The following is a 17,836-nucleotide window of genomic DNA, read 5'->3' as shown; positions in this document are numbered from 1 at the left end:
AAAGATGAAAAATTGAAAGTGTGAGAAAAACTGTGTCGCTGTACTGAGAGTGTGAAATCATGTGAGCAGTGGTCTCAGTGTCTGCTTTGATGAGAAAATTAATGTAATCTGTGATGAGGATGATGCAGAATGAAGATGGCATTACTTCACAAAAATATTTTTTAAAATTCATGATTTATACCATTTGCAATTACGACAATTCATGTACATTGTATAAACTCACCAACCATTTTCTCCCCTTTGTATTTGATTCCATGTTTATCAAAAACGAAACTGTTCATGCACATCCGACCCATCAATCCCATGAATATCATTTGCCTTTGAGTAGGACGGTTCTTGCAAAATCTTTATTCTCCTTTTCTGGGCCAAAATTCTGGAATTCTGTTGATGATAGTATAAAAGAGGCCTTAAGTTTTAATACTTTTTCCTTAAAGTTAAAGAATTATTTAGAAACTTCTTATGCAACACAGTAAGGTACTCTTTTCTTTGCTTTTGATTTTCAAAATTGTTGTTGCTACGGTTTAATTTTACTACTCTTTGTAACTTAGCGAGCCCAAACTTCTGTGCCTCTAGTGCCCTGGTTATGACCCACCATTTCCTTCTCCTTCCCCCTTTCTTGTCCACCTCGAACTCACTTCCTTCCTCACTACCTTCCTCACTCATCTTTCTTTCTACTTATCTTCTTCCCTTACAAGAAGCTGCCTCATGATTGTTTATGTGCTTCCATGTGTGTGCATGTATGTGTTTACTGTCTGTCTTGTTTTTTTTTAATCTCTTAGGCAAATTGATATATTTTGTTTAAATTTGACTTTTCCTTTTTTTATATGAGGGGACTGCATACAATCAGCTCTGCTTTTTAGCAGTCCCCTCCATATCCAGTATATATATATATATTATTTTTTTTTATTTTTTTATTTTTTGCAATTTACTCAGAGAGCACAGATCTCCACCAAGTGCATAATGCTCTCTTATTTCCCAATGATAAAGAATCCTTTCTAAAAACAAAACAAAACAAAATACACCAAGAACAATAATAACAACAGTAACAAAACTCTGGATCCTGATCGTGATCTGGATCATAACCAAAATTTGATCAGTCTCAATTTTTCTTAAAACCCCAAGTTCGTTTATAACATTTTGAGATATCTTATAATGAAAGGAAGAAAGAAAGAAACAAGATGCTGCATAGTAGGAACTTCCTAAAGAAAGAAAGAAAGAAAAGAAAGAAGTAAGGATGGATGGATGGATGGATGGATAGATGGATAGCGGGATATAGATAAATAGATAGATATAGATGGTGATAGATAGAAGATAGATATAGATAGATATAGATAGATATAGGCCTACAGATAGATGATAGATACATAGATAGATATATAGATGGAAAGATAGAGATAGATAGATAGACAGACAGACAGACAGAAGATAGATAGATAGATAGATAGATAGATAGATAGATAGATAGATAGATAGATAGATAGATAGATAGATAGATAGATAGATAGATAGATAGATAGATAGATAGATAGATAGATAGATAGATAGATAGATAGATAGATAGGCAGACAGACAGATAGACAGGCTAGTAGATGCTGGTAGCACTCATCACATACGCCCTTACTCGGCCTCGCCTCGCCTCCTCCTAATATAGTGCGATGACCCATCCACCAGGAACACCTGCTATATAGCTAGTGCTACAGCACACCCGTCGCATCGACCACCAGCGAGTTCGGTGTAAAATATAATGAGCAATATCTCAGAGAGTCGGCAATAACTTCAAGAACTATGGCGTCTTCATTAGTGAGTAATGTTACGTGCAGATAAGTTTGAAAATGTTGATAAGTCTTGATCACTCGAACCCTGTCTTTGTTTCGGCAGAATTCGTGAGCCTGTGAATAGGAGTGTGATTCAGTCCCACACGTTTGCTTTTATGTTATGCAGAGGTTGTTGCAGCACACGAACGAACGCCCTGCGAAAAAGCAAAACAAACAAAACAGACTAACTTGAAACGCGATAATGCAGTTGTGGACATGTAAACTTACTATAAAACTATAAAGATGCATCGATAAGTTATGTAGAGCATCAGAGATGAAAATTGATAATCTGATGATGGGCCTTTTGATTTTAAATCTAAATCAATAATCTGACATTACATGTCAATGACAATGATGTGGACTGATAAATCTGCCTCTTATAATTATTCACACATTATTTCGCACATTTTTTTTTTTTTTTAATGAATGATGTTAACATTTATTTATCAATTCTACGGGCAAATGACAACCATGTTTAAAAAAAATGCTTTCATGTTCACAATGAGGGCTCAATGCTGCATGCTGTGAAAAATAGATGATTAATTTCATAGACAATTGCATGCACTGATATTACTGATAAAGCAAAACGCCTGGCTCATTGTATATCTACCCACTGAATCATCTTTTCTTCTCATTTTGGAAACTTAACTTCCTGTTATGGCCGACATAAGTTATGGTGTCTTAAAGCTGGGTCTATAATAGTTGCAGGGCTGCCAACTCTCGAGCAATTCACCAAGTTTTAACTGTCTCACTCTGGTGAAAGAATTATCATGCTGAACCCTGAAAACAGGAGTAAAACAAGAAATGCCCCCAAAGTCCAGGTAATTCTATCTTTTAATATACCCAAGTCCATCTTTCAAGTTTTTCCCACAGGCACTCTCTATGCATGTGTTGAAATCTTTACTGATGTATGCACCAGAGTGCACCATTTAAAATGTAAGATTGTCAAAGCTCCCTCCAGTGGAAAGGGGTGGGGGGGGGGGGGAAGAGAAGACACTCCCTTTCCACACCGTCCCCACCCCCACCCCTCGCCACCATCAATGACACCAATGCCACCAATGACACTATGGCTTGTTTGTCAGTGATGTTGTATGCGCTCTAGACATCCAAAGACTTTGTTTCTCAATTGTGTTTATATTTTCTTTGTGTCTATTTTGTGTGCTTCAGAACGGAGGATGGTCAGCGGACATGACTGATGATGTTGACGAGGAATACTGGAATGAGTCTCGACGGAAGAAGAAAAACTTCTTTGATGACAACCCATCTTCCGTAAGTTAAATGATGTTTGTTGACAGAGTATAAGACAGTTGTCGTTATTATCCTAGTGTGTCTGTACAAGTTGTATGTTTACATGTACAATGTATGTTTGCATGTTAGTTCATGACAATTTTGATGTCAAGTTTATGGGCTAACAAATATTTGAAGACAGTCTGACAGTTTGTTGCAGAAAATTATTAGTCACGTTTGTTGTTATTGTTGCCAGAAGATGATTTGCTGTAGGTTTCAAAGAGCTTCAGATGTAGTATTTGGATTCAATACAACCAAAGCTATTATATCTTTATAGTAGGGTAATGAAGTACATAAAGATACTATCTGAAACATGATAGTGATGTGAAACTACTTCTGCAAAGCAGAGATACTGTAAAACACAATATATTCGCGGCATGAATTTTTCGTGAATTGGAGCCGACGGCCTTTTTTGTGGCATGAAATTTTCGCGAACTGCCACTGGCATTCAATCTTTATAGTGTAGACAAGAGCTTTCGCGTGCATTTTAATTTCGCGAAATTTTAATTTCGCGAAATTAAAATGCACGCGAACATTCCTCGTTTTACAGTAGCTTATTCTGAAAGACTTCCTCTGACGTTATTTGTAGATGTTACGCAATGCATATTTACAATGTTAAATCTTGAGAAAATGTTTCTTTGTATTCTATAATTATTTTTTCCCCTCAATGCCTCTTGTAGGATATTGTCAGCCCCACAAGAAAGGAAGCTCACTCATTTCAGAAGTCTCTCAAGGAAGCTGGCTTGGACTTTGAAGAAGAGAACCAGAATTTCATCAGTGTTGATGGAGGAGTTCAAAGTATGAGAATTCTAAAGATATATGCAGCATTTAAGTTTTCTTTTATATTGATGTCTGCCCTGCATTTGTGTGTTTGAACATCATGGTGTTTTTGTAGTATCTGATTTTTGTCATTACTTGATTTCTATGCTGTGATTTTTGTGAATATCATATAATTTTTGAATATCATATGATACAAGTGGTAAGATGTATTCTACTGTTTGAGAACATGGTGCGGCTCAAGTAGAGAATACTTGATTAAATTAGAAATTAATGCAGTGACGATAGCATACAGTTTCTCTGTGTAGGGTCATAAAGTCCTTCATCTGTAGTTTGTTACATACACAGTGTACAAGAGTTTCGTGTAATCATGTGTATATTCTATTCTACTGAATTCATTAGGTACATTTACATTACATGATACTTGGGCAGTTTAATGATACGTAACAGAGGTTTACTGTTTTTGGAAGAAAACAAGAAGACCACAATAAATAGGCAAGTAGGATCACCATTAACAAGAAAGTAGTTTGTTTGAAATTGTATAAACCTTAAAAGACATAGTAATATCACTGTCAGGAACAGTCTCATTATCAAGAGATTATGTAGTGATATGCACACCTCCAATGCAGAGTTCAGCAAAGCACGACCCCCGTCCGGCAGCTTCAGCGGTCACCCGAGTGGCTTCCAGTCGGCCCGAGGGACTACCTCTGCTTCCTCCCCGGCAGTAACGACATCCACTTCGGTGCCGGTCACCCTCAAGACGACCCGCAGCAGCAGCATGGTGGCGGAGGGTTCGGCAGTCACAGGCAGAAATGTGAGCCCCGCTACCTCTACCCTCAGCAGTCCAGCCTCCTCAACTGGGAATGAGGCAATATCTGTCCACAGGAGATCAGCTAGTGAATCACTCAGTGGTACGTATCATGGTCACTGTCATAATGAGGTAGAACCTATTTGATACAAAGAATACAGGGTTTGTTTCAAATAGTAATTAGTTCATTGAGTAGGACTAATGTCTGGAAGACTATAATGTTATCATATTGAATTTTTGCAGATGTGATATACACCGTATGTGAATGTGATGTTCATTGATACATAGTACTTTATTCAGTTGTGCATTTCATTTAATGCATGAGTTCATTTGTGTATTCTTGCATCTCTTCTTAGTCATAATTTCATTTCAAATAAGAACTGATGTTGTAAGAAATTTCAACAAAATGATCAAAAGTTATTGTGAAACCCTGAAAAGGAATCCTGGCACACACAAAAAAAAAAGAAAAGAAAAAGAAAAAGAGAAAAAAAGTGACAGCATTTACCTGTTCACATCTTCCTCACAGAAACATGTATCTTTTCTTCTCCATTTTCATGTCATGCTGTGTTTTCTAAATGTCTCGATGGTTAATATCACGTCACATTGCCGTGTCTTGATTATTCTAGCAGGAGACAAGAAAGCATCATCACAGTCCTCATCCCCACAGTCATCTCTTCATGGGAGCACACAGGGGAGTACTGCATCGATCGACGACGGTGAGCTTGGTTCCCCCTTTCAGCTCCCCTCCCTCCCTTCCCCCTCCCTTCCCCCTCCCTTCCCCCTCCCTTCCCCCACCCTACTCTTTCAACCCTTCACACTGTGTCATCAGTCTGACCTTAACAAAATCCTTGTTCCTCTAATCTATGGCAATTACGAACTCACTTCTGGAATGGAATTAAGGTATCCTCACACTTTCAGGGAGATTTTGCAAGTGATAAAGGCAGAGGTGTTTTGATTATAGGGTCAGAAATGCCTTTCTGAAATGCGGAAAAGTGCGATCTCAAATGCTTTTTAGCCAGAAACGCTTTTCTGTAGGGATGATAAATGCAAAGTCATTTTGAAACACATATTTTGCTCAGATCTGCCCACACCCACTATGTGACGTCTGCTTCTTCGGCCAAACAGCTCAATAGAGCTGCCTTCCTTTTGACTTGTAGTAGAGATGATAAATGCAACAACTCGAGAAACGTTATACAAAGGGCCTTTGCAAATGTGTTTAGTTAGTGGGTATTGAAACATGTTTTAAACACGGTAAAGATTATAAATGCAGCCTATGTTTGGGTCTTGCTGGAGTGCACAGAGATTGATAATGAAGCATTGCCTTTGCATTTCTCTTCTTGCTCCTACAGCTGTAAAGAGAGACAGCAGACCTTCCATGACAGAAGTAGCCAAACTCCAGGCTGAGATTCATGCCTTGCATAGGAAAATCAAGGTGAGTTCATGTGGTGCAGTGTGAATGCAACAATGACAATCCCTTGTTTTGTTTCTGTTAGTAGGAATCTTTTTTTCTTATTTGCCTTTCTTTTGGAGGGTAGGGACAAAGGATTATTCGATATGATGGATGAAAGTATTTCCAGGAGATGCAATTAATGTGAAGACCAAATGTTGTTGCACTAGATAGAGTTCCACTAGGTTGTGGAAATGGGTCACAAGATATTGATTGAACATTGATGATGAGAGTTTGATTGTAGAAATATGAAAACTCTGCAAATTGGAAGGTTATTTTTCCTATTTTGATTGTTAGAATCAATACACCTGTAAAGTGGCTGTTAAGCACTAAATTAGTTCAAAATAATCACAAAATATTGTCAACATAGTAAATGATTGATCTTACGCATCAGATTATTACATTTCCCCTGAACTCTCTTTGAAAATCTGTTCAGTGTCATATTTTCAAATTAAGAATAGCAGTGTAAGTGTATGATTATCAAAAATATTATGTCCAAGGAGTATCCCAGTGAAAATACAGTTCAACCAATTGAAAAGAAAAAGGTTTGAATGTCTGCCTTATTATCATCTTGTGTTGTTATAAACAGCTTTGCACAACCCCTTTCCTCCTCTCCCCATGCCCTCCCCTCCACATGGCCCGTAGAATCTAGAGAAGTCTCGGTGGTCTGCAATGCCCGTGGCAGACACCATCAGTCGCATCATCACTGGTGAGAGGTATTCCCTGGAGCCATACAAGTCCCTCAAGGACAAGCTCTCATTGCTTGATGCCGCTATTGGCTTCCACGATGGAAATGCAATTATCGCTGTAAGTTCATAGACTAAGACATAGCATTCATCAGAATTGTTTTTTTTTTTTAGTACCCAGCTTCATATTGTGCTGAAGGCATCATTGTAATATTTTCATTTAATGATGATAATAATTTGCATTTATATTGGTTATAATAATCTAGAATATTCTCTATGCACGTTGCTTTTAGTTTTTGTTTGTTTTTTTTTAAATTTCATAAAGGCCACTGCACACTATACGACTTCAGTCACATGACTAACCGACTTTTGGATCCAAAATAAATCACAATAGCCTTAGCATCAACACGCTTGTTTATTTCAGATCACAAGTCTGCCAGTCTTGCGACCAAAAGTTGTATAGTGTGCGATGGCCTTGAGTCATGTGGTTGCATGTCTGCGCACGGTTATTTCTTGTTACTGTGATAACCTGAAAATAACTTGGGATATCTCAATGCACCATAAACTGACATGTTAAATTGATGAGATGAAAGGTCACAGGTCATGGTGTAAGGTCATGGATTATGGTTTGGGATTAAGGTCACAAGTTGAAGTCTGAAGGCCAAATTTCAAACCGTAGTTACACAATCAAATCATGTGGACTAAATGCCAAATTAAGGTAATTTTACTCTTTGATGGTAGGACATCTGGTTAAGGATAAAGATCAAAAGATTATAGAGTCAATATTAAGGTCAGTGTTCCACATTTTATGATTTTGTGCAATAATTCAGTTATTTGATGAAATTCAAGCAAACTAGATGTGAGATAAGGCAGTATATTTGTTATATGACGTAGATTTGTGAATGTTCAGGCTGATTGGCTAAAAGCACTAAATCTGTATTTGAAATAAATGCATTGCTGATAGATGATCCACCCATCTACGAAGTATTTACCTTTGTTGTTGCGTTTGATAAATTGGGCCTTTGTTCTGCTATTTGAATTTTTACCACATTAAACTAAGAATGATGAAGTAGACAGTATTCCATTGCAGGTGCCACAGAATGTATAAATATTGAATTTATGAACTAGGATGCTATGATGCCACCTGACATTACATGACAGGCCTCATGTTGCCTTGGAAATTTAGAATACCACTGTTAATACTCTCTAACCCTACATGCAGTCTAATCATGTTTCCAAAAATCTTTTGTGCAGGTTGTGATCTTCTTAAAGAAGACTCTGAGCAAGTCTCTCTTTTATGAGCAGCTATCAAAGAGACCTGAAGCCGTCAACCAGTACATAGCATTCATCAAATCCTACAACAGTCGTAATGACTCTGTCGCGAATGAACTAGGGTGAGTAGGAAATGCAGAGATTGATTGTTCACTGCTTATAATGTCTGATGGTAAAGGAAACAGTACTGTGCACAGTGAGATGGTAGTACTGTGTGACAAAAGTTTGCTTCTACTTCCTGAAAGAAATACTTCCTGTTCTGTGTTGACAATGCTGAGCCCATCTTGTGACAAAAAGCAAACCACAAAACAAAAACACTGATACATTGCCTCTGTTTTCAGAGGTTTTGGTTCCAATGATTGGATAAAAATATCTCCAAAGCCGTTTAAAAGGAGTCCATATTTGTGGTGCATCCATAAAATTGCTTGATAGTAGGATTGCCTTGTGGAATTTCATTGTGGGCCCCCCGCCCTTGTTGAGAACAAAAACACACAAAGATCTTGTAGATATGGGACATCAGAGAGAGTGATCACATGATACAAGAACATATTGTTCTGGGTGAGGTGAGGATTTAGCTTTTAGCATTTTGCGAGATATTCAGAAACCACTCTATGAGATGTCAAAGAGCATGCAATTCTAAGGGGTATCAAAAGTTTATCTGATGAAAATCGGTTTTGAAATGGCTGAGATATCCAAAAACAAGGTGAAACGAAGAGATCCTCATAAAAGGCGTGGCCTGTTGCCTTTTATTATTATCACTTTTTTTGATATCTCAGCCATTTGAAAACCAATTTTCATCAAATAAACGTTGAATCCTTCTTAAAATTACATGCTCTTTAATATTTCATAAGAGGTTTCTCATTATCTCACTTGGGAATGTTAAAAACATGAATCCCCACCTCAACCAGAACTGTACAGTCCCTTCAATATCACAGACACGAACATCACTCCCTCCTTTCCACTGCTCTGTATCTCACAGTGATATCTTCCAAAAAAAGTACTTCAAAATAGAATTGTGTATACCAGATGGAAAATGCTTGGCCAGTATTTACCATTGTGATGTGGTAACATGCTTGGAATTGATAAGATGAAATTCATCAAGTCTGATAACATATCTCGTAATGTATATTTCAAGTTGCATTTACATCGAGAAGTGCTGTGTCACTGTATGCAAAGTTCATAGAATAGACTGTTAACCGTGGACTAATGTTATAGTTTGATCAGATAAAATTTTCAATTGATTTATTTTTTTCTGTCTTTGGCAGAGCACTCCAGAGAGCGGATGAAGCAGCCGTAAGTAATCAGTATATTTCATGATGATGTGATGGTGTTGACTTTAAGCATGATATTTATGTATTTGTAATTTGATAAGACTTCTTTCTTTTCATTTACATACTTAATTTTTGCATATAAAGCATTTAAGGTGTTCTACAGCTTCTGGTTTATCGTGTTTATCGTTTCCTCCCAAATCAAATTGAGGCTATAAGAGAATTGTAAAATATTTCCATGGGCTGGTAAATTAGAGCAGATAGGCACTGGCAGTAAGACATAAACAAATCCTAATCCGATGAGATACATTCTCTTATGTTCTAACACCAAATGTTTTGTACTGGCAGTAAGACATAAACAAATCCTAATCCGATGAGATACATTCTCTTATGTTCTAACACCAAATGTTTTGTGCTGTGAGCATGACTATTGTGTCACTTAGCTGTTGCTGAATTTGTAGTAATATTACAGGAATATAATAATGCAGTTTTGTAATTGTTTTTTTTTCTTCAAAATATGTGCAGTCACAAATGCAGTCGAACACAACTTGAGTCATACCTCAAATGTGTTTTTGTCCCTACTACCCAACTCTCTTATCCTTTTTCTGCTCATTCTCCTCCTGCTTGCGAACAGTTGTGGAGATACAAGCTTGCAACTCAGACCAAAGACCCAAAGGCAAGGCTAAACAATCTCATGCACTGTAACGGGTGAGTATCTCATTGTTGGTGGTATGTAATTGTAAAACATTTTACCCATCATGAAGTGAAGTTACACCGTGTATGTGCAGTGTTCAGCTTGGCCTTCTATGGATGAAACACCAATTAAAGACCCAGTTGAGTGGTTATTTTCACATGCGTGATTTTTCACGCTTGGCTGGGTAAGATGACTTTCACATGTTTTAAATTCTGCGGAATCAAGACATTAATGGACCATATGATGTTAAAAATATGTGCATGTTTTTATTTTTGCTCTGGTTTCCTCATCATAGAAAAAAAGCGAAAATTTCCACTTTTATAGTAGCTTGGGGATACCATGCAATGGGAAGACTGGGCCAACTGGGATACATTTAGGAATCCCCATAAAAAGTGATGTGCAGCTTTAATCACTGATTTCTGTGTATGTACACACAGAGCCAAACAATCTTGACTGGAGTTGATTGTTTGCAATGAGTGTACACTTTAATGAAACTAGAAAAGTCAGATATTACGCTGAAGGTGAATTTGATCACAGATATGTATGTCTTAGCATAGGGGAATTAGGAATAGAAAAAGCAGAAGAGTAGTAGTAATAGCAGTAATCATCATGGTACAATGATGTCCGCAAGCGTGAATTGAAATCAGCTGGTTTGAAAGTTGACTCAGTCTTGAGAAACCATCGCTGCAGATCATACGAAGTGGAGACTTGTCGTACGTTGATAGCATCATGCATGGAGAAACTTAGAAAAATGAGAAGACACTGGAATCCAGGAAAGCTCGAAAATAGAGGACAGCTGCTATGCCCACAACAACATCTCCACAGCCGACCTCTTTCATTTGCAGCAAGTGTAGCAGAGACTGCCATTCCAAGAGTTGGCCTATTAATAGTCATAGCTCCAGCAAGAAATGAACTGGTGTTCTTTTTGAGGGTGTATACCATTGTCTCACGAGACAGATGGATGCCAACAAGAGGTAGAAGTAGTAGTAGTAGTGGTAGTAGTAGTAGTAGTAGTAGTAGTAGTAGTAGTAGTAGTAGTAGTAGTAGTAGTAGTTGTTGTTGTTGTTACTGTTGTTATAGTTTAAATTAACTCATGAACAAAATTTTCTCTCCCTCTTCTCAATTTTACTTTTGCCGCCCCAGGACGTGGTTCAGGAAGGTGGACAGTCTCACTACAGAACACGAACTGATTAATGAGCAGGTCCTGCTGCTAAACAAACAGCTTCACATTGAGGTATGCTGTACTCATCTTTCACTCAGACTCAGACATTCATGTGTGATATGTTTGATTTGGAGCAAGATCCAGTGGATACTATGAGCCACTTGCATGGCCATGTATTATAGTATGTATTCTTCCCCTATGAGAAGAATGCTGTGTGCATAATACATGCTTCATAGTTTAAATGTCCCCACTGGTATTGAGTAAATAAAACTATATTAATATAACTCCTCACGGCTGGAGGAAGAGGCTGACTACATCAGAAGGTTCCCTCTTGGAAGATGATGGAAAATATTTGGTAATGTCTTTTACTGGTTTGCTGGAAAAGGTGTAAAACCCACACTCAATGCAGCCCTTTGTCCCTGCGGGATCGATTTAGGTCAAATGAAAAAGAAAAAGAAAAAAAGGAGAGTTGCATACTTCTAAACATAGACCACCTTGAATACAGTTGTATGATACCAAAGCAATTTTTAGTGTATCAGCCAAAAAAAAAACACAAAAAACAACAACAAACAAACAAACAAACAAACAAACAAACAAACAAACAAACAAATAAAAACACACACACACACACCATGATTTCTGCCAAGAGCAGCAAAATTTGTTGCCATCAACTGCTGCACTCTGAAACAGCAAGAATTTTTTTGCTCTGCCTATTCCAAGTTGCTCTTGTCTCCTCAACTGTACACATGGACGTGCACATCATTTTCTATGACCTTTTATATGGAAATTCTGTTTCTTGTGTATTTTTTTTGGGGGGTGTTTTTTTTTCCCCCTAGCCTCGTGACAGGAAGTGGCAGGAAGAAGGAAGGTCACCCTTCCGAGAGATGCCCAGGAAGACCTGTCTGTACTTCCAACCTGTCATCACAACTCTCTTCTACTGCTGCCTCTACCACTTCAACATTCAAGAGGTGAGAGTGTGATGAGAAAACTACCAACTCTGGTTCATCCACGAAAGATATTGACATGTTTCATGTGCTAGACCTTGGGGTCAAATTATGACTTTCAAGGCATTTGAAATAATCATCATGCCCCATTACCCAGAGCAGTCAAAACATGCTCATAGTGAAGTGCAATAAAGGACCATATCCTTTCTATTTTTTAAAAGATATTTTAGGGTTTGTTTTCTTTCTCTCTGTTAGACCACACCCGCCTGGAAATGAGTAGTTGATATCCCTCTGTTACAACAGTGAAGGTATAAACATTGGTGTAGCAACTGATTGACACATAGCCGTACATTGACTTAAATAGGCAAACGTTTGTGTAATAATCAGATAATAAAGACTAAAAAGCATGGGCATACATACCCAGGCCAGATGTATGCTCATAATTTTTATCATGGCTTTTGCTCAAAACACTGAGTAATTGGTGCTTATTACCATTGATGGAGGGCAGTTTGTCAATCAGCCTCAATAAAAACAACTCAATGCAAGAAACATTAGTTTGAATATGCATGATTTATTATGAGTGATGTTGCATATCATACAGTTGGGATGTCAAACTACAGGGAGTCTGTCATCTTGAGGTCCTACCTCTTCCCATGATGCATTTCAAATGAGCACAACTTCCTGTAAGTGAGTTTTTAATAGCATGTTGATGTATGAATGGCATCTGTCTTACTCTCTCACCCCTTTCTCCGGATCACAGACGGATCCCAGCAGCCCCACCTCGATGAAGAGGGACTTTAAGCTGACGGACAAGCAGTTCTTGTTCCAGGCACTGCTCGCCAGAGCTCGGCTAAATGACTGGTCCCAAGTGGAAGCACTTCTCACTTCCAAAGTAAGTAGATAGATAAACATATTCCTTTCTGCATATTGGGTACAAGTAATGGATAAAAAGAATGTACTGGTATGCATTTGTATGAATACGCTGTTATCATATCCATGCACTCCTGTTACAATAAGGTCCTCGGGACCAGAAGTTTTGTTTTTTTGTTTATCAAAAATTCCTTATAGCTGAAAATGAAAGTATATAAAGATATATAGATGATAATTTTGGGACCGTAATTTTTACTTTGTTGAAACAAAAACTTTGTTATAACCTTGTTCGTTATAATGGGAGTGCCTTGTACTCCAAGTTTATGGTTGCTTGCAGTGGGCCATACAGGTTTAGATTATGCAATGCATTGTATGAAGAAGTTCAGAGTACAAAGCTGTTACGATGAGGAACATTAATCCGTGTGTTTAATGTATTGGTCTGTCAAAAGAATGTATGGCCATAAGTTTGTTGGTTTGACAGAGTCAGTACTTGCAATCTATTTACCTCACCATATCACATGATTGTTTGTCCCAGCTGTACAAAGCCCTTCTGTCCCCCTGCAGCTGTCTGTGCTCACACAGGTCTAGGCACATAGACTATCGTATACGCCATATATTTAGCGAGTCTAAATTTTCGCGAATCGGGACTTCCCGACAATTTCGCGAGTGGTTAAATTCGCGACCGTGGAGTACTGAACTCAACGGAGAAATGTATATGTGTACCTTACATTCATATCAGGATTAGAATTAATATTTTCGCGTGACTTTAATTTCTTGGATAGGCCCTGCCTCGCGAAATTTGCGAAAATAAAAACCTCGCAAAATATTCGGCATATACAGTAAGTTTTGCAGCTCACACGATCTGTTGTCTCTGTACAGGGGAACCTTGTTATAAGGAGCTGCTTGGGAACACTACTATTTTCGTGTTATATTTGGTATCTTGTAGTACATCAGGGATAAAGCAAAAGAATATCAAGAAATGGGGCCTGCAAAATGTTATATAAGGTATCTCACTTCATTATCATGAGATTACACTGCAGCCACAATACAAAACAAATCAATACTTTGATGATCATAAAGCTTGGCTTTCTGTCAGTTTTTATTTATTTCGTATTTTCACCATAAGAGTTGACCCTACAACTATGTCCAATATTTCATGTTACTGCACCAATCAAGATGGTAGCACTAAAATTTCCCTCTCTTTCTTCTTCCTCTTTCACAGAACTGGCTTGGTAAAGCTAGACTCAAGGCAGCTGTGAACTTTTCTCAAGTGGTCTACATCCTGCAGACTGTGAAAGCACCAAATGAGGTAAGATAGCTGAAAGGGATGTTTCATACTTTTTATTTAAAGACTTGGGGTGTAAAGACTATCAATATCCTCTGCCTTTGTATTTAAAGAGTACACCAACTTTTTGTATGTGCTGGATTTAATTAAGTTGTAGTAAATTTCACTGACTTGTCATTGATGTGACCTATTTTGGATTCATTGAGTTCAATTTGATTTTATAACTTATTACTGTTGCAAGTGCTAGAAAAGAAAAATATAAAACCAGTAATTGCGCTTATAGAGATACTCTATTATTTTGTTTTTACACCCTATGTGTGCTTCGAGTACCAATTGGCACGGATAACCCTTCAGCATTGTAGACACTGTCCAAAATCCGTAGCATAGATAGAGTGAAACAAGTTCTTACTATAACTTATTATAAATTTAAAAAAATAAAATCATTTGTGTGCACAACCAGTTAAAGTCATAGCATTACGGCTTTAAAGTCACCATTGTTCTATTCTTACTAATGGTTTAAACACTGATTCAAAATGATGTTGGAAATGCACTGTGAAACCAGAGACACTCACGGCACAAACTTTTGCAAATTGGAGCTGATGGCCTTTTTGATGGCATGAAACTTTTGGGACTAGGCAACTGGCATTCAGTGCATTGTGTAGACAGAAACCTTTATGTGCATTTTAACTTTCCTGAATCTTGGCTCCTCACGAAATTTGTGAAAGTTTCATTCATGCAAAAATTTCTGGTTTTACAGTATAACGATACATATAAAGATTGAGTAATAGCCGCTGTACAACAGAGCTACTCACAATGCAGACCAAAACCCATCTGCCTGGATTCATACAACCATCATATATTCTATCCTATTTGATGATTATTGTTCTTCCTGGCATTCATCTCACCCCATGAAGGTGATAGGCAGGTACATGATGTTGATAGAAGACCAGGAGGCCAGGATCGCCATGGCGATCAAGTTCAAGAACCACCGCGTCGTCATCGACACGCTGGCACAGTTGAAGGATCGCCAGCGCCTGATAGCATACAGGCCAAAGTGCGCATTGGACGAAGATGCCGACCGGCACTGCGATATCGTCCTCAGAAATTCGGTAAGCTCCCTCTATGTTCTCCCAAAATGTTGTTAACCAGTCGAAGACAGACTGACTTTTCCTTTAACATGCATTTCCCATTTACTCTTGCCCGAGAATACTCGGGAGTAGTCTTGAAGATGTTAATGAAAAACTTATAAACAAAAACATAATGAAAAATATTAAATAAGGTTTCTGTTTGAAGCTCGTAATTATCTAAAAATAAAATGAATATTTGTGTTAATGAGCATCAGCTCCACATTGCTACTGGTACACAGATGCTAATGATTGCAGAAGATGGTTTCACGTGTGCTTTTTAGGTTTTGGAATAACAAACAAACAACAAAACATCAATTTGTGTTGTTGCTTCACTATTTGATCATAGCAGGATTAGATTTGGCATGCATTATCTCTCTTGTGCTGCTAGTTCCTAACATGCCTTGATCTCCATATTTGTTTTCATGTCACAAGCCACAGTCATTTTGTTGTTTTGCAATTTCTTTCAGGATAATAAATGGAAGAACTGATGGGCATCCAGGATCAAGGACCTTTACAATCGATGTCTTGTGGATAGTGACAGAGATTTATTAGCAGCTCTGCTCACAAATACCAACTATTTTTTGAAATTACATCTATGGTTTGCTTTTGTTGTCATTGTTGCTGCTGTCATTCACTGTAACAACCCATGTAGTACTGCATATGTAAAAAAGAATTTAAAAATAAATCCAAGCATAAGCAACTATGTATAGGGTATATGTATGGGAGTTAGATATTAAAGGGTGCTTCCTATAGGATCACTATTAAGTTCATGCTTTAACAACCACCATTCTAGTTTATTCATTGCCCGTAACCCTATTTTGCCTACAAACCACACAAAATGCATTATTCAAACTTAGTGACAGCTTGAAATTGTTTTTTCATTGCAAACAGCTGGCCCTTCCACTTCCCCCACCCCCCCCCCCCAAAAAAAATGTCTATATATATGTGTGTGCATATTCTTGTGCATAGAAATGTCCATCATATGCATATCAATCTCAAATATTGATTATTAAACTAGTAAATGTAAGGTAATTGTAATGATGTTTTAACATTGTTTATCCCTCTTGAAATTGTCACAAGATTTTGCATGGTTGAAGAATAAGGCATCCCAACATTGTGTATTTAATCTTACTGTAATACATCTCAGAGTTCTTAAAAAGAAATGAAAAACTACCGATAACCCCATATCACTTGAAAATACACTCCCTTTTTTACCTAGAATAACATTTGTATTTTTTTTAATGGTCCAAATGAATTCACTGTAAATCTAAAGTGTTTATTCCATGCTGTCATAAAGAAGGACTGTCAACAACTTTTCAGTGAGTAAGTACAAATTAACATTGTCCGGTTTGTGAAGTTACAAGAGGCAGACTTTGTTCATCTTCTCTGCGTCCGGTACGAATGTAACAGCTATGAGGAGCTATGGTATGATGATAATGATGACAGCAACTGTACTTCTGTTGCTGTTGCAGTTGTTTTTCTTTTCCCACTTTTCCTTCCCCTTCTCCTCCTCCTTCTCTTCCGTCTCCTTTAATATCATTCTTTCCCTTTTTCTGCCTTCTCCTTTTCCTTCTTCTTTCCCTTGTTTGCTTTCCTTTTCCCTTCTTTTCCTTTTTCTTCTTCTCCTTCTCCCTCTTCTTCTTTTCCTTCGTCTTTTTGGTTGCTCTCATTACATTCTGGTACTTGAGATCACTTGACATTGCAGCTTTGCTGGTCTGTCTGTATTAATTGCCCAATCAGCAACCAAGACCATGTACAACGTACATCACTGTTGTCATCCCAATGGCAGTTTGCAAAGAATTTTTTACGAATTCATGAATAGGAAAAAAAAAAAAGAGTAGAGCAGCATAGAAGAGGAGCAGTAACATTCCACATTTTGTTGTCAGTTCGTAAATTTATATTCTTAGGTATTTTCATATGCTCAAATGAGGATCATTTGATTCTGATGTTGCTGTCTGATGGAAGTTGTGTCTGCAGTGTTAAAGATGTAATTAAATATCCATGTCTTTCAGTACTTGTGGTCATGATTATAGACTTTTGAAGGTACTAGTCATCTCTCCTTAATCTTTTATGTCATAGTGATCAAAATCATAACTACATTAATATTGTCTTGCTTGGATCTGCGTACTGACTGAAGCAAGTGCAGCATTAGTTTCTATAGAATTGGTACCCATAATCTATTACAGTGGAATCTTGTTATGAAGAGGTTGGATATAACAACATACTCTTACAACAGGATGATTTTTCAGGTCCCAGCTCTTTTTGATTTTCTGTTTATGTACCCTGAGATAGTGGGAAACCCGATATAACAAGGTATTGTCAGGGTCTTTTTTTTTTAGGTCCTCATTAGGACGAGGTTTCCCTGTACTGGGTGACATGTTAAAGCAACAGTATT

The 17,836-nt window shown here is 37.6% G+C and overlaps 1 protein-coding gene across 1 annotated transcript; it reads left to right on the top strand.

Moving 5' to 3' along the window:
- The first annotated feature begins 1,717 nt into the window (after nucleotides 1–1,717).
- LOC140230164 (spermatogenesis-defective protein 39 homolog) lies at nucleotides 1,718–16,356 on the top strand. The gene is made up of 16 exons (XM_072310355.1): nucleotides 1,718–1,800; nucleotides 2,982–3,083; nucleotides 3,782–3,899; nucleotides 4,508–4,789; nucleotides 5,313–5,402; nucleotides 6,036–6,118; nucleotides 6,779–6,940; nucleotides 8,074–8,213; nucleotides 9,357–9,384; nucleotides 9,994–10,067; nucleotides 11,197–11,287; nucleotides 12,052–12,183; nucleotides 12,920–13,051; nucleotides 14,252–14,338; nucleotides 15,229–15,423; nucleotides 15,909–16,356. Exons 1-16 carry the CDS (start codon nucleotides 1,786–1,788, stop codon nucleotides 15,927–15,929), a joined length of 1,752 nt encoding a protein of 583 aa, XP_072166456.1. The 5' UTR covers nucleotides 1,718–1,785; the 3' UTR covers nucleotides 15,930–16,356.
- The last annotated feature ends 1,480 nt before the right edge of the window (nucleotides 16,357–17,836 follow it).

Source organism: Diadema setosum, chromosome 1, assembly GCF_964275005.1.
Source record: "Diadema setosum chromosome 1, eeDiaSeto1, whole genome shotgun sequence".
NCBI lineage: Eukaryota > Metazoa > Echinodermata > Echinoidea > Diadematoida > Diadematidae > Diadema > Diadema setosum.
Note: the sequence above shows the minus strand (reverse complement) of the source record. Positions and strands in the feature narration are given on the sequence as shown.

Excerpts from the sequence above, each read along its gene's own strand:
- LOC140230164 (XM_072310355.1), top strand. Across the intron at positions 6,941-8,073 it reads ATGGAAATGCAATTATCGCT|GTTGTGATCTTCTTAAAGAA; the intron begins GTAAGTTCATAG and ends TCTTTTGTGCAG. Across the intron at positions 12,184-12,919 it reads ACCACTTCAACATTCAAGAG|ACGGATCCCAGCAGCCCCAC; the intron begins GTGAGAGTGTGA and ends TCCGGATCACAG.